Raw genomic sequence first — 24,669 nt, 5'->3', positions numbered from 1 at the left:
ACAGGAGTGAGTGCAACTGCGGTTAATTACCTATATTTTGACATTTCCTACCACTTTTTAAGTTAAGAAAGCTGGTGCAATAAGTTTTCGTTGTTGTACAGGCGTTTTCTTATATTTGTACCACGTTTTCCCCCAAGTACACGCCTATACGCGTCACGGCTGCAGGCTGGCCCGCGGCATCGTTATTCTGTCGATAGACGAGCCAAAGCAACTCATCGAAGGTGAATGCAGTGCTACCTTTCTGCTTACTACAGACGAAAGCTTATCTGAACATTAAGGATGAAAAAAACTTGTAATAGAAAAAAAAAAGTGCTGCATTTCAGTACCAATAAAAAGACCAGGAACCGCGTACACTAGTTCCCGTACGTGATAGCTCACTTATACATATTCGTTTTCACTGTGTAGACCGCCAAAAGTCATTTATCGCGACTTTTAGTGAACACTTAAAAATATAAATTCACGTTTAATGTGAAAAACGGGGCTCGTTTTAGCCAATACGATAGGCAGTCTTTCCATAAGTGGTGTCATCTCGATTCATGTTCTGAGTGGTTGTCTGTCCCTTTAAAGCGCACATTCCTTTCTTCTCGTCCTTCTTTATAAGGTTAATATTTTAAGCAATCTCGTGTTTCCATTTGAACTTGTGTTTTGCAAAGTAGTTGTCTATGGCTACAGGCACCTCACTTTCACTTAGTTGCGCTGCCTAAACACGTCCCACTAATGTTCTAGTTTACAATAAGCTTTCTTTGTTTGCATTTATTCATCGGTTTATCCTACATGTCCACAAACAGCCGGAAATGTGCAATAGCGCACAGAGTGCTTGTAACAAACACAACAGACTAAGACAATACATAAAAAATTTAGCCACGAGACTCCGTAAAACGATCCATGCTAGAGAGTTAGTATAGGCTGTTCCCGAGCTCACACATACGTGGAACCGGAGTTGGGGTATTCTGACAACCTTGTTTTCACTCTTGAATTTTTGTATTAGATATTAGTGATAATAGCGGCACTACGTTGTTGCCAGCGCTCAAACGTTCGGGTATTTGTTTCTGATGTATAGTTTCGTTTTCCTGAACTCGCGTGCCGAGGGTAACAGGCCAGTCGTCTCTTTTTTTTTTTTTTTTTCTAGATTTGTATAACACCGAAATATGCACAAATTGACCTTGGCGGAATCTGCTTTATAACGCACGTTTATTGTGTGCGCTCTGTTAAAAAAAAAAGGACGATTAATAACGTGGCGCCTTTGCACAGGCAAGTAGTGCTGCTCGAACCACAGTGTTTGTAGAGCCCTAGCTACGGTATTTTTCTTGGGACCCCGCTTGAGACAAATCTCAATTTCCATTTTTGCAGGTTCCATTGCCGAGCGTACGTAGGTAGCCCTGCAGTGCAGATGGAATCGGTGTGCGCGATCCGGGCGCGAACGAACGGGCAGTTGTTGGCGTGTCGTGTTGTAAAACTTGTGCGAAAATCAGCAACGGTGTCCGGCGTCGGCCCACTGGAGAAGCTCTCGCACTTCCGCCGTACTGTTGCGAGGAAATTTCTATTCGCCCACTGCTCGCTCTTGGGTACATGGGTACGCTGGCATTTGTTGCCGTATACTGTCGACAATTGGAGATCGCAGGAGAACCCTTCGGCCTGCAGTGGACATAAAAAAATAGGCTGATGACGATGATGATCGAGGGCAATACCTGTTTACAAGCTGGTATTTCTCGTGGTGCGGACTATACATTATTTTTTTTTTATTGAAATCACGCTTGAGGAAGAAAAAAAGCCTAACAGTGCTTGGAACGTGTACCGCTGTAAATCGCATTGTCCAGTCTGTTAAGTCTATTAATATGTATACCCTTATGAAGGATTCAAGGTCTTACTGCTTTACAGAATTTTATTTTATTGCCGACTTCGTACTGGTAGCAGACAATCTTATATGTGGCAGTCAAAATTCCCGTTTAAATTCGTCTCTCCATATGTACTATACACCGTGTGCGGACTAATATAGTGAAGAAAAACACGCTACGTCTTTCCGTTATCCTGTTAGTACACGACGTTTAAAGACAAACTTGCTGTCATCATAAAGTTTTGGCAGTAGCAAGCTCCGTGAAAAATAACGTTTACGCTGAAATGACAGACGGGGTCGCAGTCTCTCGGCCGCTGTCAAATTCCGGTTCGCAATTGATCTGGTGCCTGCTCGGTCGCTGTTCATAAATGCCACGCAGTGCAGTGCCTTCCTTCAGCGACTCTCGCTTAAGCAATCGCGAAGATGAATGGGGCCCCCGGTTTCCACAGGCGCCATCGCCCGCAACCATACAGCAGGTCTCAGTTCCTTCACTCCGCCTGATCTCGGCCTGCGTGGGCGCCGGGTTTTTCCAAAACGACTTTCGCCTATTCCCTTTGCAGCTGAACTTCTCGAGATTTTTCTCGCGCGCGCATTCTCGGTAATGTAGCGCGTTAAAAGGGTTTGCCTTTGGGCGTCCGCTTCGAAGGACGAATGCGTGGGAGTGCTGTGCCAGCTCGGATGGGCGCCTAATTTCAGCCGAGTTGAGTCCATGCGTCAGCAAGAAGGATCTCGGCGCTGGTGATGTATACGTGCGCCCGCTTCCAAATAGATGGCTGTCTGCGTAGAGTTCATAGCGCGCCTTTAAAACGTGTCGGGGCACCCCGCGCCCTCTTGCGTCTGTCCGTACTGTGCGCTGTGCGGGCGGCCGCGCCACAGTTCAAGGCTGCCTTCCGGGAGAGCCGCACCAACAGGGGCTGTCACGGCCGTCACGTTCTTCGGTCGTTCTTTAGCGCCGTCGTGCGTGCCTGCACGTTTTGCGAGCAGGGAGCCGGCGCGGTCACTTGGTTCGTTTGTGTACCGCAACTGTCTTCTTGCGCGTGCACTTCGTGACTGTGCATGTTTACCACCATCCCGCTCTCGCTTTCTCGTAACTTGCCGCGTGTATTGTCGCTTGTTTTCTCGCATCTCCCTGGAACATGGGCGCTCGCACTTGTGTAGCCAGGTTTGTTCGCACGCTCGCTTAGCGCGGCTACGATCTTATTTCTTATCTCCGCTCCCCGTCATTTGTGGAGCAACTCCGGTTGCCTTATAAATTCTTCGGCCTTTTCCAACTCCGTCGAGCGACGGGCGCAACTTAAAAGAACCCTCTACGTTCAAAATAAATCGCAGAGCGCTCGATTACGCCTTCTCTTTTGTGTAGTTCCAGTGTTGATTTGCGGCGTTAAACCTTTTCGTTTAATCGATCCGTTTTCAAACTCCTGACAGCGACTGCCGTGCGGAAGGACGCCAAGAAAGAGCGAATCATCTTTTGCTGCGCCCATCGTTAGCAGCAGCTAAATATGCTGTGGATATTCCTCATTGTGTCAATTTCCACAGCGTTTATCTCCCTTCTCGTTACTACGGCTAGATTCGTACCTTGTAGCGTTCCATTTCGTTTTCCTTTCTTACCTACCCGCCGTGGTTGCTCAGTGACTATGGTGTTAGGCTGCTGAGCACGAGGTCGCGGGATCGAATCCCGGCCACGGCGGCCGCATTTCGATGGGGGCGAAATGCGAAAACACCCGTGTACTTAGATTTAGGTGCACGTTAAAGAACCCCAGGTGGTCGAAATTTCCGGAGTCCCCCACTACGGCGTGCCTCATAATCAGAAAGTGGTTTTGGCACGTAAAACCCCATAATTTAATTTTTTTTCCTTTCTTACCCGCCACGGTAGCCCAGTGATCGAAGTTGCGTGTTCGATACCGGCCGCCGCATTTCGACGGGGGCGAAATGCAAACACGCCCGTGGGGCGTGCATGGCCATGGGTGCACGTTAAAGGACCCCAGGTGGTCAGCTACGGCGTGCCTTATAAGATAGTGGTTTTGGCACGTAAAATTCCAGAATTTAATTTTCCACTCGTATCACGTGGCGTGCCGAGTGGCCGAACCAAGCGATAACGGTGGCGTGCGAGTTATTTTCCAACGTTTCATGTCGTCTTCCATCCTCCTCGCCCTTTGTCATTGGCTCAAACAGCTTGGATCGGCCACGCCGTGTGATAAGAATGTAAAATGAAAAATTATGCAGATCCAACGCACATATTGAAATCTATGTAAAGCGAAGCGGCTAATCAAATGCTGTAAGTTTGCCCGTTTCATTCCTGCGTCTTTGGCGTATAGATGAAACTGACGCGCACTCACACGTGTCACGCGCGCCATTAAGTCAATTCTGCTTCGTTTGAGATTTTGTGTTGTCTTGTTTAAATATTTTGCCTGTCTCAAGCATGGAATCTTGTCAAGAAGAGGAGCAGTGAATGACACAATACAAACAACAAAAGTAACCCTGCTCTCCACGCATCTGCGCATTGCATACGTGTCGTCACAAGTCAGTAACACGTGGGATTCCGAAACTTCTCCAGAAGCTTAATATGGCGCAACGAGAACTGCAACTTGTAGCAAGATAGAAATTTCTGGCCCCGATGTGTTTAAGATGCCGGTAGGAAGTTTTCGCATTATTCCGGCCGTTGCATTCGAAGGAATTTTTTTTACATTTCTACGTGTAAAAATGTTTTACGTGTATTCTGCATGATGCTGTTTCTTTGTAGCATTCATATAATAAATTGAATGCAAGTGACCCCGATAGCTGCAATGAACTATAGAACAGTTTCGACGTGCGCAGGTTAAAAAATAACTTTTTTTTTTCTCTTTCCGAAATAATTGCGCATCTAAGCAGTGCCTGCATTTCTACTAATTCACACATCGTTCATTCAACCTGTTAATGATGAGTCAGCAAATTGAGCAAATTTATTTTCTACCGCATATCATAGCATGCCTCAGCTGAAAAAAAAAAAAAAATTCAAATGCTGCACAAAAAAAGTCCTTTGATTCTTTTTTCTTCAGGGAAAAACGACCGACGTTATAAGAAAAATTACATAAGCAGAGGGTGATTAATATTCAGAACAAGTGCATTCACATATTGTTCAGTCGGGAACCGGCGTTATAACATCTGCTGATTGGTTGACAGCTTGATTAAGCGCTGTACCCAGCAAAAGTTGGTTATAGAAGAGCTCTGTTTTTTTTTTTTTTTTTTAACGTAAAGCATATTGTATAAACACAATCTTATTCAGAACAAGTGGAAGCAAGGTTAACATCTAGAGTGTCAGGGGCGTCGGTGCTGGCTTCGCAGTTCTAAACGAATTCACTGATTCTTTGCTCAATGGAAAAATCTCGTATAAACCGAGGTATAGCAAAAAAAGAAAATTGGGGCTACGACGCAACAGCCAGGCTCTCAATATTCGTGGAGAAAGGAATATACAAACACGCTCAACACGGACGCGTCTAGATATGTGCCCAATTTCTTTTTTTTTTTTTTTTTTTTTTTTTTTTTTGTATGTCGGCTGAAGAGCAAGAGCCTTACAAAACGTTCTGTATTTCTCTCACTTTCAACACCTCTGTATTCGTTCCTTTCAGCCCTTAGTGTGAAAAGGCCAGAATGTCAACCAGTTTAGCAAAGAAGAATGTAGCCAAACGGCTTTTTAAATTTGGGCTTTCGGTTTCCACGCCGCCACACACTTACACACACTTTCACTCGCACATACAGCATGCGGCGCGCGGTCACGATGTTATTGCCCTTGGGGCCGAATTCACAAAGCTTTTCTTTCTCAAGTGCTGTTTTTCATTGGCTGATCGCCTTCGCAAATAATATTGGCTGGCACGAACGCATTTAGCGTAAGAACGTTTTGTGAATACGGGCCTTGGACTTTATACGGAGCATGAGGGCGATGGCGGAAATGCGCCTGGAGTGTACATGTAATTGCTATCGCAATAATAAATAAGAGTATCCGGCAGTTGAAGCGTCCCATGGCCCATTACTTTCTGCAAAAGAAGTAGTAACAAAATCGAAATTTCACTATGCGACAACACGCTGCGCCGCAGCAATGTCTCTCTCTTTTGCGGGGCGGGGACACCGAAATGAAGAAACGCAAAGGAAAGCTTGTTGGCCACAATCGAATGTCTACTTTGGGCACCTAATGCGGCTACCGAAGGAATATCGTAGGAAACATGAGACGCTTGGTCCACAGAGAACCATACGCATACTACTAGGTATCCTACACCGGCGAGACAAGACTATCCGGAGAGCTTGCGCTCAAGCGAATGCGTTAATCCGTCGAGTGCCCACAGTGATGGCGGCGAGTGCGCCGCGCGGTAGTCGGGGCAACACGGGAAAAACGCATCCGCTCTGGCTGTCCCTGCAGCCTGTGGGTATAGCGAGAATAAGAAAATTATGTGTCCCCGCGAATGAGTCAAAGTAGAAAAATAAATAAGAACGTAGTTACCTTTGCTGACTTTAGTGTCTTGACATGGATGCTTTGGCGCAGGTGAAAAAAATGTTGATATTCTTTTTTGACGCGACGGCACAAATGAATCACCCACGCTTCGTCTCATCGGACCTCGCTGCGTGATTCGTCAACTTGTCTGATAGTGTGTTGATTTGGCTTGTCTCGTTGTGGGGTCTGATGTACGACTTTAGAAAAGTCAATGCACCTTTGGCGTCAAGTGTTTATCAGGACATTAAACCCACAAAGTAAAACCTGAAGCACGACTTTGGATGTGTTAATGCACCTTTCCCATCAAAAGTTTGAGAACTTTATTTATACCCGAAGTTTCGGAATTGAAGTCCATGCGCTCCGTAGATTCCGCGGCCTCCGCCACGAGCCCAGTCGCCATCAAAACGCCCTTGTGCTCGGACGGGGCTCGTCGCGTTGTATGACTGCATGTGCATGGGCGATGCGACGAAATCCAGCCCGAGTTCGCAATGTTCGCGCTGAAATGTCTTTTCGAGCGTGAAAAAGAAATTCTAGAGAAAATCCAGAATGATTTCCGGCGCCGGGGGTTCTTCGGTCGGCGGTGCATGACAGCACGAAAAAATTTCGGGGGGAGGGGTTGAAGCCCCATAATTAAGCCCTCCCCCCCTTGGCTACGCCCCTGGTGCTGCTGTGTCATGCGCGATATGTACATAAAGTTACATTTACCTTCGTTTTCTCTTCTATTCAACCTCATACGCGTGAATCTGCTATATCCGCAAAATTACCGAAACATAGCTTTGAAGGAATACTAGTTTTAGTCTGCTTAAACAGATTTACTACTGGATTACATTAATATTTACGTGTTAGGAGATCCTTTGTTGTGATTCGGGAGTGCTTGCGTTTGCAGTAATGCGAGGAGCGAAACACGGTTACAGGTTTGCTGTCTGTACTACGTTCTAAACCTCCTAAAAACAGTCGCAGCAGCTGCACCGCTCTTGGCGCTTTCTGCGAATGAAACGATGTCTCAAGTCCTAAGATTCTCAGAAAAAAAAATGGCGACGGGAGTGCACGGGGAGCCTCTTGCGGAAGGCCCATTGCTCGAAGGTTGCGCTCAAGTCAATGCATCCGCCGTGCGCGGAAAGATCTACAGCCAGTCAGCGCGTGAAATGAATAACCCGCAACGCCGAAAGCGTCGCTTGTCTATATGTGCGCTGGTGAAGTGCGAGGCTCGTGAAGCCGTTCGATTCGCATCGCATATGTAGGCCAGCGCAGCCGTGGCAGGCTTCCGCCGCCCAGACAGGCCCCGCGAGCGCGCGGGCGCGTCAAAGCCAGCGGGCTCCCCGCGACGTTCTTTTTTTTTTTTTTCTTTCCTGCGATCGAGTGCCGCCTGTACGTTCGCGACCGTGGTGTCGCCCATCGTTGGTGTCACCTGTCCTCCCATATCGCGCCGTGCCGTACCCCCGTTACCACGCCAGCCACCGCCGGCGTCGTCGTGAGCGCGACGGGCTGTTGCCGCGGCGTCGACGTTGCGAAGACGACGCCTTCCTGTCCGTCTCTTTTTGCCGGACAAAAGAAAACCCCTGCGCCGTATCGACTCGCATCCGCGTGTGGCGATCCTTTCCGCTCGTCGACGTGCGTGCGTGTAATTGTACGCGATCCCTCATGTTCGTCTAGAGGAGGGCTTGAACAGCACGCCACATCCCCCGACGCCTTCCAGCGAAAGCCCCTATTGGACGGACAGGTGGACAAGACTGCAGTCTTGCTGCGCTCGCGCCCAGACGCACGCGACTCGTCGGCTGCGCACGGTCACCCGCGTGCGGAACGTCTGCAGAGTACGTATAGTACTATGCGCACGGCACCCAACTGCTGCGGGTCTAGTTGACAAGCTTAGCCAACTTCTCGTTTGCTTTTTTCTTTTGCTGTGCCCCTCCTTTTCTTTCTTACGTGCACTTTATACGGCTTGCTCAGCAGAGGGGACTGCTTCCCTTAGGTTGGCATGAGAATTCGACACATTTCTTGAAGCTCACTGTACTGAAAATGGCAGTGACGGAAAGGTGATTCTATTGTTTCTAAATTCATAATCGCTGCAATTTATTGAGCAGTTGAAGACATTGTGGTTCAGAATGTTGACATATATAGTGGAAAAGTTAGTGCAAACACTATTGAAGATGCATTAAAAGATACAGGTTAACTTACGCCAGACTGATTTTCATGCCGTACTCAAATGTCCTTTATTCTTATATGCTGACTCAGACCTGTTTGTTCTGTATGTAAAGCTCTGATATGCACATGTTGCTGCGATGCACGTTTTACTTCTGTAATTGTACGGAGGCTGGAAGAATCGTCAAAAGCAAAATTTTGGCCATCATGGTAGCCTTCAATATGCAGCAAGGAAGGTTGAGGTTCGTTTTACTGGTAGCACACGTAACTGCGCACTCCACTAACCAATTCAGGGTTGCTTGTAGATTGGAATAAGTTTAATGTTTCTACAGAATACATAGTGCCCAAACTTCTGCTTGTATGATTATGTACTGCCATAAGCAAAATTGCTTCAGCATTTGTTGTTGTGTGTGCATGTGTGAGCATGTGTGAGCATGTATGGTTGCTCCTATAAATGTAAGTTATGAATAAGTTGGAACTGTTCAGCCAGTTGAGTTGTACTACGAGACATAATAATTGCTAAAAGACACAATGTTGTGACGGCTGTCTCGGTAGATGCCTTGTTGTTTGTAAGGCATATCTGATATTTGTTCAAACCTAAGCATGCCTTGCTCTTCTCGATGCAGAAGCTGAAAACGAATGAGGTGCAAAGAACTTTTATTGGTAGAAATTCAGCCTTGTTAGTTCGACATACTGCAAGTGAAGCGCAGAAAACAAGAACAGACGTTGTGCAACACAGGCACAACAAATGGCTTTGGTGACTGTGATGGGTGTGTCAGCTTTTATCTGTACTCAGCAAGGTTCTAGTGTTGAGTCATGACACTCATTGCTGTGTTTGTGTGCAGAGTGTTGAGGATGAGGGTGTTCAACCTGGAGGACTTTCACCAGCTGGTGGCCAACCAGTGCCAGCAGGCGTGTCTCGCAGCTGGCCTTTGCCAGCAGCGTCGACCAGGACATGCACCTGCCAGTGGGCTGGTAGGTCTCTCTGTACATCTCACTTTTTTTTGTCCTTCACTCTCTTTGGCCTCTTTGAGGCATGTGTGTACAGGTGGGTCCATTGCTAAGGAGGGACCCGGGTTTATGACACAGAAAATCTGCCCAAAATGTGAATTTAAAATTTTTATTTTCCGCATTCCTGACGTGTTTTCGCGTCTATCTCTGAAATATGGTTACAAAATACCGCATAGTTATTCCTTTATCGTGATCTAAAGATGCGAACCCGCAAATGTTGCCCTTTAAAGTGGGGACAAATCGTGCCCGATTTTCGTCTCGCGTAACTTGATAACTGCATGCTCGGCCAGCGCCATTTTGGTATCATTTGAAAACTCGCGTTTCTGGCTTTCTTTATTCGTCGGTCGGCAATATTGCCGGCACTGCAGTCACGAAAAAAGAAAGCAGAAAAATACATTTGCGGCACACACTATTATTGGTCAGTTTGAGCATGTGACCAAGATGGCGAGTCATGATTGGCTCCAAGGATCACGAGTGCTCAAACGATGAAAACAGCCACCATTTTTGTCTGTCTTGCAACTGCGATGCTGAATATGCTGGAGGTCCGACAAACTTTCGTCCCGCGAATCGTTATGGGTGTAAACTTGAGACTCGATATACTTCCGAAAGTGATTAAGTCATCGCAGTCGGCACAGGATACCCGGTAGCTCATCGCCGAAGTCGTAGCGCTGCTGAAGGTAAGCGCCTCACTGCTTTGGGCAAGGTTCTGACTGGTGTTGTATAAGTTGCGGGCCGCTTTTTTTGTCGCGACGATAGATTGGATTTTTTACAAGCGCTGCTCCAGGAGGGCTCATGTAACCGGCGAACGGAGGCCTCAGGAGGGCACCTGAGTTTATAATAAAGCAGGTGGCACAGGATCTCCAGGACACCCAAGGGGTAGCAGGGGGATGAAAGCTGAAAGCAGGGCGGCCCGTGGGTTGATGCTGCAGAGGCCAAAAGTTACTTACTCTGCAACAAAACTGGATGTATATCTAAAACTAGCACATTGAAATACATAAACTCGGCAAGTTTAATCAAAATTGCTCAAGAATTAAAGAAAAAGTTTTGAACCGCAGGGTCCCCCCTTAAAGGAAACACACGTCAGCAGAGCACGAGATAATTTCTCTGTTGAAAACTGACAACATCCAGCTTTGTGGCAAATGACATGCAAGGGATGGCAATGGCTCTTTTCTACTTAGCTGCATAGTGCATTCTACAGGCACCAGGAACTACGACACTCACACAACCTAAGCCAGCTGCCTGGATGTTCCCTTTAAAAATGAATCTACGTGCACATATTGCTTTCATGCTCACTGACCTGGAGAGGCAAAGCAGAAGAGTGGGTCTAAAAATTAATCTGCAGAAAACTAAAGTAATGTTTAGCAGTCTCGGAAGAGAACAGCAGTTTACGATAGGTAGCGATGCACTGGAAGTGGTAAGGGAGTGCATCTACTTAGGGCAGGTAGTGACGGTGGATCCGGATCATGAGACGGAAATAATCAGAAGAATAAGAATGGGCTGGGGTGCGTTTGGCAGGCATTCTCAGATCATGAACAGCAGGTTGCCATTATCCCTCAAGAGAAAAGTGTATAATAGCTGTGTCTTACCAGTACTCACCTACGGGGCAGAAACCTGGAGGCTTACGAAAAGGGTTCTACTTAAATTGAGGACGACGCAACGAGCTATGGAAAGAATGATGGGTGTAACGTTAAGGGACAAGAAAAGAGCAGATTGGGTGAGGGAACAAACGCAAGTTAATGACATCTTAGTTGAAATCAAGAAAAAGAAATGGACATGGACAGGACATGTAATGAGGAGGGAAGATAACCGATGGTCATTAAGGGTTACGGACTGGATCCCAAGGGAAGGGAAGTGTCACCACCACGTGACAATACTTCAAGAACACCCAGTAACTTAATCAAATTCCCAGATGTAAATTATTGCCAAAAGTTACAAAATGCACGAGCCCACTGGATAAACATACACATGCTTGCACCAGTCCTAGCAAACACTACAATTTCTACATTCCATTTTCTTTCTTTTACTTTCTTAGTTTTTTTAAGAGAAAAAGATTTATTTTTCTTCCCGAAAATTGAGGCAAAGCCAAAGGCTGTTCGGTCTGACAGGGCTTCACCTCGAGCAGAAAAAGAAAATAATACAGAAAAAATAGTGACTACATGAAAGTAAAAACATGCATACAATGGCAATCAGCACTGATATGTTGATATTAGGAACACACATAGAAAATAAGTACTATATCCACTGTGGGCCTGTAAATAATATAACAAACATATATAATACACATAAATCATTAAACATGAATGCAATGTTTTGTGGGACTACATAAATAAAAGGTTGGTCCAGCAACCGAAACTGTTAAGCAAATATACCGAAGATAGCTGTGAAGTTGTGCTTATCATCCTTCTACATGCATTCAGTCTAGTGAAATGTCTGTCCTCTCACGCGCACACACGCAGACACATCGGGCCAGTTGTTTTTCATCCACTTTCATTTCTATTTATTTATAATTTCTTTAATTCATTAGAAAACTAGAAATAATTTCCCTATGCTTTTCTTCGTGTCATTGTTTGTTGGCTTCTTGTGAGCTGACTAATGAATTAAAGCCCCTCTGTTTCCTTTCTTCTCGTTCACATCGATATTAGTCCTGCATAAGAAAAAAAAATCTCTAACAAATGACAAGTGAAAATGTGACACATCAATCTTAAATTGCATTGTTAACAAGAAGCCTTCTGATTTGGTGTTTCTATTTGTGTTCAGTAAGTTTAAATTTTATTCTCTTTGTGTGATTTAGTAACACGAGTGCCAGATGAGTGATTAATAATTTTCCGTGCGAAGTTCTTGTGCCAGGTACTTGCATTTTCAACCTTTGTAATGCTTATTTATGACTGTATTGATATTCTGATATGTGAAGTTTGTTTGTGTATATGAATAATAGTAGCTTGTACTCGTGTCTATGCCTAGCCTTAAGGTTGTAATGTTTCATAAATATTGGTATCATGGGTAATTCTCTTGTATGGCCGAAGTAGTTTTCAATATGTCTTGATTATATTCTTCTGAAGAATTTCTAATTTGTTGAAATTATTGTCGCCAATAGTTTCCCATACCAGTGTAAGACATTTACTCCCGTAAGACAAGTGGCAGTAAAACAGTTCATAGTAAATTTTTTTTTTTCAACCATAATGGAATGAGAGGGGACAGTTTAAAGAGGCAGCGAGCAACCAACAACCTTACTTAATTTCGTTCTAAACATGTCTACACAGTTCTTCCATGACATATGTTCATGAAACCAGGCACCAAGGAACACGTGTGTGACAGTGCATAACAGCCTTCCATTATTATAACTTGATGTAATGTCTACGTTACATGGTTTATTGATCGGCTGGAATATAATGTACTTGTGTTTATCAGCATAAGTGTCAGTTTATTTCCCTGAAACACTTTTCACATAATGATCAGTTTGGCTGCACAGGTTCAATCAAAAAGGTCTCGAGGTGTATGCAACATGTTTTAAACCTATTCGTATTTTAATCTGTGCTTCTGCTTTTGAGGCATTATATTTGCAAGTGCAGTTGTACACACACATCCTGAAGTGGATCTGCTAGTAACACTGTCCACCCAGAGAGCTGGCAAAATTTAGTGAAAGGCTGTAGCAGTCATTCAGAGCATGCAAAAGCTGACGAAATGAGCTCAGCTTGGTTTACTGATAATGGTATTGATTGTCTTGAAACAATGCCACAAATACGCTCAAGCGTCCCTACCAGCAGTTGCAAAGTACGCAGCTTTTGCAGGCTCCTTCTAGGCCACGTAGGAAATCGGGGGCAGGGGGGTATTTCCCTGCATCTTTATAGGTTGTTGTGTACAGCTGTTCTGATTCTTCAGCTCTTGCAAATGCCAAGCAGTCACATCTCCTCGGGACTCGGCAACCATTCTTGTCAGGTGCGCGCAAACCTTGCACATTGCTTGTCGCATTTGTATATGCTTCATAAAGCTGGAAAACGGTGTGGAAGTTGCACGCACTACATTTGCACAAGGTTGTGGATGTTGCTTTCATAGTCATGTGCAAGGTCTGCCATTAGAAGTACAGTGCTATATGTACTACATTCTAATTAAAATTTCTGCTGTCGCTTAGGGTTGAACCTGTATAGTTGTTTACTTGCACAGAAATATTGGTCATATATAATGCACTTGGTACAATGGCCATGTCTTTTATTTATGTGTTTTCAAAGCTCATGACAAACCTGCCGATAAAATGCACAGATTTAAATGTTCTCTTCATTTGCTGTCATGTTCATGACGGCAAAATCTTACCATGGAAATAAGTCTATTCAGCAATTGACAAATGCAGCTGTAGGAAAAACTATTGATACATAGTTAAAAACATAAATTAAAACAGTTAAGCATTTATTTTATATGTGGCTTTGTCATGCGCTGGTTCAACCTTAGCCTTCAGAGTGAAGATTGCTTCATCAGTCGTGGCTTTTTTGAGGCATTTATCATGCTTATACTTTCTTGTTTTAGGCAAAGAAACAAAGACTGTTGAAGGTTCTGAAATCAAGGCATCACAGAAGTACTCATGTAAGTCTGAAATGTCTTTTTTTTTCTTCTTAGCAGAATTTTTCGCATTCTTGCTTGCAGACACTTGCAAAAAAGATCCGTGGCTTCAATTGCATGCTTTGGACTGATGCATTAACTGAAGCTGTAAGGCTAGCTTAACAGTGTCGCAGAAGCATTTTGGAAAGATTTAGCTGCAGCAAGTACATCAAAGCATAATTTTTAAGTGAAAGAAAGATGTATTAACCATGATTCGAAACCTTTCAGTACTCTGAAAAAAATTGATGGGAAGAACTTGCAAAACATATTTGGAATTTTGGATCAGAGAGCAAATGGGTGCAGCCGATGTTCTAATTGACATTAAGAGAAAGAAAATGGATCTGGGAAGGTCATGTAATGCGTAGGTTAGAAAACTGGTGGACCATTAGGGTTACAGAATGGGTGCCAAGAGAACGGAAGCGCAGTCGAAGACGGCAGAAAACTAGGTTGGCTGATGAAATTAGGAAATTAGCAGGCACTAGTTGGAATCGGTTGGCACAGGACAGGGGTAATTAGAGATAGCAGGGAGAGGCCTTTGTCCTGCAGTGTACATAAAATAGGAGGAGGGGGATGATGATGGTGATGATGATGATGATGATTCATTGTGCACCTTGAATGGTGCATTCTTGCAAATTTTTCAATCTCCTATTATGTAATGTAGACACACTGATGGTCATTATGCAACAGGGAAAATAATCTTTTAATTGGAAGGAAGGTTGCAGACACCATAGTCAACGTCTTCAGTCATGGTTTCCATCTGTGTTTTATAACTGCTTCACCTGCTATCACATTGTGCTTAACTGTTACTAGCAAATACTCTAGTTTATGAACAGGCTTTGTTATGTTTTTTCCAATTGTGCAAACAGAGGCTATAACATTGCCAAGTAGATTTCTGTCCAGTTGATTGCACAAACTTTATTCCTGATGTGTCAATGCTTATTTTCTTGGTTTTCATGCTGTCTCTTTCTCCGCTGCCATGCCTGCATGTGGGACAGTGCTACCGAGCGATGTGTTTCTGGTGTCACATATTCCTGTGTGTGCTGAGTGCGGTGCCATCGCTGGAGGCAAAAGAGACGCCCGAGCGTTTCCGTGACCACGAGTACTTCCTGCGCAAGCTCTTTGACAAGTATGGACACGATGGACAGATGACATTTGAAGGCTTTGAGCACCTCCTCGAGAACCTCGGCCTGGCACACATCACCATACGAGATCACGACCTGTCTGCCCACCGGCCAGAGGGTGCTAATGTGGGATTTGTGAATCGTCATGCTAACCACATCCACGGCGATATGGCAGATGCTCTTGTGGATAGCCACCACGGCCACCAGCACAGTGGCGAAGAGTCGGATCATGCACACACATCTGAGGGAGCTCGTCTGGCGAGGGTGCAGAGGGACCTTTCTAGTCAGGGTAAATGTGGCCCGATTTTTATTAAAGTGTAATGCAGAACAGAGTTTGAATTTCAGAGCAAGGAATTCAATGTTACTGGGTATTCTTTTTCCTCTCGAAGAAGTAGAAAGTGCAAATGGCCTTGAAAAAAAAAAATTGACAGGAGAACTGCTATTAATGTCTGTACCATTTATTTGAAAGATATAGCAAAAGTGACAAATGTACATAGACAGGATATTCAGTGCACATTACTTTCTGTAATAAGTCTGTTTAAAAAAGAATGCAGAGACCCTGGTATGGGCAATAATTCTTTTTTCTTGATTGGCTTGGCTTCCAGCCAGCCAATGACAAATAGTAAAAGGTATGGAAAATGAAGAATCCTTACAGAATAGCACTCCAGTTAACAAAAAATTTTGCAACCATCCACAAAACTGTAGTGCAAGCACTTGGTTACAGGCAGGTTCATGGACTGTCTCTTGTACTGCAGCCTGCCATTGTCAAATGTCATAGCATATAATTATAAAATCTAAACTTTCAAAGTCACCTTTTCCTGACTATTTGTTTTAAGAAAGGAAGGAGACAAGCTTGATTTTATTTGATTTTTTCCCACGTTTCTAGATGGCACAGAGGCAGCCAATTCCTCTAACACAACAGAAGCTCCCAGCATGCCAAAGGTTACAGCCAGTACAAGGACAGCAGAAGTCTCATTTGAAAAGGTTAGGTCAAAGTTCATTTTACCTGTTATAGTCTAAACTTTTGCTTTTTATTACTATTATTATTTGATTTATTTCTTCTGATTATTTTTCTTTTCATTTTAAGAAAAATAGTCCAGTTGCAAGTGAATGTTGTCTGTTCGGGTTTGACCACTTGGGACTCATGAGCTTCATTACCAATTAATGGGCTTGTAACAGAAGAACTGGTAGCAGATGTAGAGTAAAAAAAATTGTCTTTCGCTGTACGTTTCTTAAATTGAGAAATATGACATCACGCATGACAAGCAAGGTTCTAAGGTGTTTGTATTGCAGAGTTTAATTTGTGCTTTGTAGATGTGGATAAACACTTCCATGGGTTTACTTGAATGTCTGCTTTTTGTGAAGAACATTATGTCTCCCAAACATGAGGCATTGATGCTGTGATACTTAGTTGTGAGACTACTACAGGTGCAGGTAATGTAAGAATCCAGCTTTATGGCCCAACTGAAACTCTCCTTAGTGTCCATTTAAGAATATCTATTGCAGACATATTAATATCTATTGCATTGATATTGAATTTGAATTTGAATTGATATTTGAATATTCACACACGGATATAAATGTATAAAGCATGTAATTCGCAGTACACATAATAGAAATTTGACAATACCGATGATGTGATAGATGGTGTTTTATATAGTAGAATTCAATTGTATTACTGTTTATTCTCTCATGGCTCACAGGCAGTCACAACATTGACCTTTGCCTCTTTGTTCTCAACTTTGCTGGTGCAGTGCCTAACAGCAACAGAAATTCTGCACACTGTAGACACAAGTCCTGAGGCTAATGTCATAAACCTTAAGGACTTCGTGCACCTTTGTCCGGCACTCGTCTATCAGCTGGATGAGAAGCATTGTTCTCTGCCCAAGGCCAACCGCCACATCCACCATCATAGCGACAGTGAAGAGACAACAGTAGACTTTAAAGGTAAGTGTTTACAAGAACTGTCTGCAGGGTTGTCCTGTATACTGCCTTAGCCAGGCTGTGAAGCACTGTGTTTCACTGACATGAACAGTTTTTCACTTCCTACTGCCACTGAAATATACTTTCTCATACCATCTCATAGGCTTATGCATAGTTTCTTCTAGTCTCATACTGACTAAACTAAAATTGTATTGATCTCGTAAGGATGGTTCTTTCAACACTGTTCATTCAGTTGTCCCACCTTTGTGCAGAAAGATAGCTGTAATAATGGAGTGTGCAATTTCCTGATATTTTCACACCAGGGTTGGAATGTGCTGTTAAGCTCATTCTGAGCATGTGCAAAGTGCTTGTATTAGTGCTATCCTGCTGCTGGCTTGTATGCATTTGCAGTGGTAAAGTATTCACTGTGATCGTACCACGGAGTAAGAAGATAGGAGCACCAACTCCTCTGCAGCAGAACACATTACTTCGGGACGAAACGTGGACGCTGGGTGTCTAGCTAACTTTGCTGTTTCCCTCTGCTCCACTTTCTAGCGTTCACACATCCTTTCTCCTCTCCTTCCAAACCCGACCAACTACTCTTCTTGTGTAGCACCGTCTGCTGAAGCCCGTAGAAAACATTTCATAGCTTACTTCCATGTGCGCATGCGCTATAGTGGTGGAGAATGGCAGCATCAGCAGTGTGGAGCTGGCGGGGCATTGCACATCAAGCTTGTCGTCTGCTAGAAACTTGGGCCCTCAGCATCTATATTCAACAACGATCCAACACAAAATTATATGCACAGAAATAAAAAAATGCACATGAACACTAGCCTCTGCTTTCTCTACATGTATGCAACACATTTGTACATGTCCCTAGAGAAAGCAGACAAAAAATTGTAAAAAAAATCATAGCAGAAGTACATTTCTCACGTCTACACAGAAGTGAAGGTTATGTGCTATATACTTTTCATGTTTGGCGCTTTGTTTAGTATACATGCTTGAAAAGGTGGAACAGAACAGTAATTGAAGTGCTTTGTGCCCTGCTATAATAAATCCAGGTGTGGCATAGGACAGGATAAGCTTTCTGTTTGCAGCACCATCTGATTCGCAGCTACTGCAGCAGTGGCGACAGAAAATTTCTGGACGTGAATGATCACTTAAAGCAAAAAACAAAATATGTGCCCGACATTTCGAGTAGCAACTGACTTTTGATAAGTACTTCAGCAAACGTGAAGGAAATATCCTATTAGAGTAAAAGACTTGTCTCTTGATGGAATTTTAAAGGGAGCAGATTTTTGAGGGAACCCAGGTGCAACTCGCTGATGTGGAAAGGCAGAAAGACAATTTGTCTACCATGGCACAGAGTAGGTGCGTTCTCTCATTGGCACGTGCTGAAATTGGAATTGTCAGCCTTGCGTTCAAGATGCTTCCCATAATTTGCAGCCTGGATGCTACAGGCATCTGTTCAGTGAAGAGAATGGTTTGAATATGCCTTGCAACGATGATCTTGCTGAAGAAAGTGGTACAAGCAGCTCCACAGTAGCACAAAATGGCAACAGCACAAACTCTTTTGAGCACAAGTCAGAGTTAACTTGTGCCGGAGCAATTTCTGCATCCATAAAGTTTCAAGCTTCCACCTTCATGGGACTGCCACAAGGTACGGAGAGAACAGAGTGACACAAAAAGCATCGCTAGAAGAGAAGAGTCTACTTGAATGATGCTCAGATAAAAACAGTACTAAAAGGCACCCTCGCTCTGAAAGCTTTTCACTGTTGTTATGACAGCTCTAGACAGCACAAACTGCCATTGTGTCCCCCATCCCCCATTTTCTAGTTTCTTTCTTACATAGTCTTTGTATTTCATTTATTTTTTGTTTGTTTACTGTTCTTTTGCCTAACACAATTTCATGTAACCTTCTTTAATAAAGGCTTACTATGGGGATTGTAAGGTATAATACAAGTGAATGAATTTAAATGAAATGAAGACATGTTTCATATTCTAACGTCGCTCCGGGAACCGCAATACCCATATGCGCTACTGGCATCCGGGCATGTGCCAAGCAGGCAACACAACGAATGTGCAAGGAGGTGTGGGAGCATGGCTGTGTGCTATTGATATAGCAATGGCAAAGGGACCCGAGCTTAGAATAGCTGCACGCCAACCCCATCGGTTGATTGGAGCAGAACCCCCCCCCCCCCCCACACATTTTTCTCTTGTGTGTAGAGCCGTCTGGCAAATGAACTGTGAACCGGCAACCGGCATTTCAAGCTCTGTCCCTAGCAGACGAGAGGAGTCGGCGTTCCTGTCTATATTACTCTGTATATGGTACACAACATAGTCTTTCAAAGTCAGTGCATTGAAGAAGTGCCGCTTTAGGCTGTGTTGATATATTTGTTGTGACAATAACCTGAACTTCAGTATTTAAGAGGGCAGGTTAATGATACAATATTTAGTTGCCAGGGTATATTTACAGCGAGGTCAGTGTGTATTGAGTTCCCATTTTCTCACAGTCCCGTCCTCCATTGCCTTTTCCCTGTCCTTCTCTCCTCTGCCAGTGTGGGTGTACGCCTTCCTTGGTGTGCTCGGCATCAGCCTTACCGGCCTGCTCAGTGTGGCCATAGTGCCACTAATGCAGAAAGTTTTCTATCACACACTCATCCAGTTCCTGGTGGGACTTGCTGTCGGAAGCCTGACAGGCGACGCCCTTCTGCATCTGCTGCCTCATGTGAGTTTTGCACAGTTACGTGTTCCATGAGCACCTTCAATGTTTGCTATTGCCTTTTTATGAGCAGGTCATTGCACTGTCTACCCCCTATGCCTTAATCATATGCTCAGCCACACATTCGACTGACAGTACCCAGGATTCAAACGAAGGTACAGCTCTCATCGCCAGCTCTCAAGCAACTTTAGTTGCTCTTGCTGTACGAACAATACAACGATCATACCCATATATACAGTGAAACCTTGTTAAACCGTAGTTTACTGGAGCTCGGAAAAAGTATGTGCTAAACGGTAGTACGTTTAACCGAAATAGCATGAGATCGCCCATTTACCTGTCTAAAACGGAACTCGGAGGGTGCGATGAAAGGGGGAAGAAACATGCAGTATTTATTCACTTCATGCGACAAAAGTGTTATTTTCGTTTGATGCCGCGGCAGCCTAGCACGACGACAGTGGCCTCAAACTTACTGAAGCTGCATGCCAGCTTTTCAGCCAGCCCCCTCTTCTCGGCAAACACTCACATGGCAGATTCTTCATTGGCGTTACGTATTCTTAGTGCACATGCGCTGTAGTGCTGCAGAAGTCCTGGGGCGCCTTTTTCATTGCCGGGTGCCGGAGTTTGGAATACTTTTCGTTTAGAACAGAGTTACGCTATCGCACCCCTGTTCTCGTCGCGACGATTGCATTCATGAGGCTGACGTAACACGCAGTTTCTGCCCCTGTCGGGCCTGAATCACCCGTGCTGTCGCTTTCCATGTCGTCCTCATCACTGTCGCTAGTCGACACTTCGGCAACAACAGAGGCAACGATGGCGAAAAGTCGAACCTCGTAGCCGACATCTCTTCGTGGTCGCAGCAGCGCTGCCAAGCAACTTCTTTGCATTCCAAATGCCACACACCATAGTCAACAGCAGATCCCTGTCGCATGCCAGTGCCGACTTCTTCGTGTCACGTTTGATAGCACGGACTATGTCTAATTTTTCATCTATCCTGAGTACCCGGCGTCTTTTTTATCCGAACTTCGGCATGGTGCGAGTCCTCGTTAGCGCGACGCCACAACACTCTCTGGCATGGCACCGAAATGATGTTCATGTGGCGCAAACGCACAGGGCGCTTGGAGGCTGTTGTTCCAATCTCCGAGGCTTGTTGTTCTGCCGGGCCGCCCGATAGGGACGATGCACTGCCGTGTTCGCACGACGAAAAGTGGAAACGGTACGCTTTAAGCAATGCGTACGCAGTAAGCTGGTACTGTTTATGCGGATACAAAACACATTATGTTCAATGGCCGCTGCGTCGGGGATTTGACTTTACTACTTCTAAAACGAAACTGCTGTTTAAGCGGGTACGGTTTAACGAGGTTTTACTGTACACTGATGGTTCAACCACCGTTGACGGTTCTGCTGGATCAGTGATTTTTGCGGCGAAAGTCAGCATCTTCAAGTTCAAGACATCGCATCAGACTACATCCACAGCCGTGAAGCTTTGCTGCTCTTCGTAGCACATTATGCACAATTCGACAGGAACCACCTCGAAAGTGGAGCATTTTCAACGACTCTAAGGCAGTTCTACATTGCTTGCTTTCCACCTTAAGCCATGGACCCTGCGAACAACTAGTGCTACAAATCCGCAAGTTCTTCATTGCCTCGTCGAGCAAGGACACGACATCACATTTCAGTGGCTCCCTAGCCACTGTGGCATAATGGGTAATGAAAAGGCCGGTGAAGCTGCTCAATCTGCTCATGAAGACTGCATGCAGGAGCCAATCCCGCTGTCAAGAAGAGATGCAGCAGCGCAACTTCGAGTGTTTGCATATGATGCCTTACAATCATTGTGGAACACGCCTAGTTTCCAGCACACACGTCTACATCAATTGGACCCCTGTCTGCAACTTCAGCCTCTGCCTGAACTATCCCGACCCGAGACAACAGTATTTTACCGATTGTGGCTTTGCGTCGCATTTACGAAGTTGTTTGCTTTCCGCATCGGATGGGAGAATAGTGCTGTGTGTGACCACTGCGGCAATGAGAAAACTATCAAATACATTCTTTGTCATTGTCCGTGATACAGCACACACAGGCAGTCACTCGCGACTGCGCTGGCGCATCTTGATGATTGGCCATTTTTGGAGCAGGCAGTCCTGGAACGCCGACCTATACAGCCGTCACACCACAAGACAGTGAAGGCACTCTTGAAATGTTTACGTTCGAGTCGCTTATTGGAGAGACTGTAATTCTCATGGACGTTCACGACCTTCCCTACATTTTTTCTCCCCATTTGTTTGCTTTTATCTCTGCTGTTTTTTCCGCCTTTCATTTCCCCTTACCCTTCCCCAAGTGCACAGTAGCTAACCAGAGTCTCACCCGGTTAACCTCCCTGCCTTTCAGATCCCGTTTACTCTCTCTCTCTCTCTCTCTCTCTCTCTCTCTCTCTCTCTCTCTCCACCTTAATCATTCAGCACTGGTCAAGAATGCAGGCTTTTGCTTTAAATACATGAGAATAGGGTGCATAAGCACCAGAACCTTTATTCAGATTATCCAAATGTTTACGGGTTTGAAAAGTGCTATGCAACATTTTTGTTGAGGTTGTTATCCACTTTTAGAAAATTTAACTTCATGAGTGATTTTGTTTGAGATAACGAGAGCTCCAAAAAGGAACCTGCACAGTTATAACTGCGCAACAATCAACACCTTGTTGATTTTCTTGTACAAGGAGGGAAAGCTGTTAATATAGTTTCTTTGCGCCAGTTTGTGTTACAGTGCCTGATGCATGGTTGCAGATTGTTTATAGTTAGCTGTGGGGGAAAATACACATTGTGCAACAGCCTCGTACATTACAATGTGAAAGTGTGGTGAGTGATTATTGAATAAATAATGAGTATTATATATTGTGGTTGCCTTTCATTTCTTGTGGAATGTCCACAATATGTCCCAGGGTGCGTAGCATGTGAAAAAGCAAGTGGAATGGCGGAGGTGGGTGGTTTGGGCAGGTCGAGACCTCATTTAACAAAAAGCCCTGTGCTCACTTATGCCTCCTACTATGGCTCAACACATGCAATATCTCATTTGATTATCCTCTCATATTTTGTAAGCTGATGGAGAAAATATGTGACATCTCTGCATGCTTGGCTGGTGGCTATTCGAGATGAATCCTGCTTGTAAGCTAAATTGGCAAGATGTGCAAACAGCGTCAATGTAAAACAGGAGCATGGAGCCTGGGTAATATACTGCTTGAATAGAGAGACTGGAAGCATAAGGCTAGTGCAACCCTGTGAGCAATGGGAACTGGCTCTTTGCCAAGTGATGGGTTGTGTGCCTTAAGACTGATGCTTCTTCCTTGCTTTTCTTTCTGCAGAGAGCTTGCATTTTTTATTGCTCGCTTCTGCACCAGCCGCATTTTAACCGGTTTAGGAAATCAAGTCAATGAGAAGCTGGCCATCAAAGGTTAGTTGGTTAACTCGGCCAACACAGTGGCCGCAAGCATAGGTAGAATGGGCAAACAGATCTTGAAGTGCAGATTGATCTTGCTTACTGCTGCTTTGGTATAAGTTGCATAGAGCAGCAATATTGATGAAATAACTGCTAATTGTCCAACAAATATAACATAGCATTGTGTAGCCTTAAAAATTTTGGTCAGCAATAAAACTCTGGTGCTTTGACACACATGCCTGCAGAATGAAAAAAAAAAAAGCCCTAATTGGTACATTTGGGCTACTTGTTTGGCAACTGCTGTTGTGATTCTTGAAATGTGTGGCAATAACAAATGGCACTGTCCCAGAGGAGACGCAACAGCTTTGAATGTGCCGTCTTCAATGGATGCAGGCTATGTCCGGCGAGCACCATGAGCACTCGGATGAAGGCGGCGACGGGGAAAACTACGTGTGGCATGGCCTTGCTGCCCTCGGAGGCATCTACCTGTTCCTGATCGTAGAACGCTTCCTCTCCATACACTCCAACCACAAGCATCGCAAGCACAGTCCACGATCCAACAATAGCATACAGGTATCCAGTCTGCACTTGCCACATGTGCTTCAGTTTTGATACTTTAAAGGAAAATAAGTATATACGTACATACAACCACAACACCAACAGAAAGGATGATGAACAGGCACTTCTGATTCTTTGTCAGCCTAATTTCAGTGATTTATTCCTAGAAGTTCCCGTACTGAATCGGGAGATCTTTATGAATACTTTGGCATTTGTGCCAGGGTATACAGCACTTTGATGATTATCCTCACTGTATAGAAGCATGTAGTAATCTTAGTTCCTTTCTATTTTACTTGAGCTGTCTTTTCTTTCTCAAACTTTGGTCTGGCAAATCTATCGTAGTTAAGTAACAAAACTGGATTTAGTGATGTAGAAGACACATTTTAGCTTGCACAGAAATTGGGTCCATCTGTCATCGTGATGAGGCACTTGGAAGATGGTTCATTGTCTTCCAGGCCTTGGACAACACTGCAGTCTTGGCTGCGTAACCTCGTGGCTCACAGAGAATGGGAAATGGCAAATAGAATGCAACAAAAGGATGTAATGTTCTCTTTCCCATTTTTTTTAATGTTTAAATCTTCATTGCTACCATGGCTACTGGGTTCAGCAATTTCAAAAGAAATCGCAGACTGCATCTTCAAATCCTAAAAGTGTACATCGACCTTTACAAAAGACATAATGTGCATCTGGATTTTCTCAATAGTTGTGACACTATACAGCATATAAATAGATCTTGTGCATGGTATGCACAAGACTTTCTCATTTTGCAGGCATGGTCAAAATGTCAACGAAGTACTGCCATGTGGCAGTGGGAACTGGCAAGCTGGTAGATAATGTATGCAAATATAACTTGGAAGTAAAATATGTAGCAGTGATACAGCAT

The 24,669-nt window shown here is 44.4% G+C and overlaps 1 protein-coding gene across 5 annotated transcripts in view; it reads left to right on the top strand.

The window, feature by feature from the left end:
* LOC126531739 (zinc transporter foi-like) overlaps positions 1–24,669 on the top strand; it is a 112,290-nt gene that overhangs the window by 63,179 nt on the left and 24,442 nt on the right. For 4 of the 5 annotated variants that reach the window (XM_055071422.2, XM_050179435.3, XM_050179434.3 and 1 more), the window contains 7 exons: positions 9,281–9,410; positions 13,965–14,021; positions 15,032–15,446; positions 16,044–16,141; positions 16,912–17,104; positions 19,639–19,808; positions 23,622–23,801. In XM_055071422.2, coding sequence (XP_054927397.2) covers positions 9,291–9,410; positions 13,965–14,021; positions 15,032–15,446; positions 16,044–16,141; positions 16,912–17,104; positions 19,639–19,808; positions 23,622–23,801 — 1,233 coding nt within the window. In that variant the 5' untranslated portion in view covers positions 9,281–9,290. Of the gene's footprint in view, positions 1–7,487; positions 8,108–9,280; positions 9,411–13,964; positions 14,022–15,031; positions 15,447–16,043; positions 16,142–16,911; positions 17,105–19,638; positions 19,809–23,621; positions 23,802–24,669 lie in introns of those variants that run through there. The other variant, XM_050179440.3, reaches the window with a different exon arrangement.

Source organism: Dermacentor andersoni, chromosome 5, assembly GCF_023375885.2.
Source record: "Dermacentor andersoni chromosome 5, qqDerAnde1_hic_scaffold, whole genome shotgun sequence".
Lineage (NCBI taxonomy): Eukaryota > Metazoa > Arthropoda > Arachnida > Ixodida > Ixodidae > Dermacentor > Dermacentor andersoni.
Note: the sequence above shows the minus strand (reverse complement) of the source record. Positions and strands in the feature narration are given on the sequence as shown.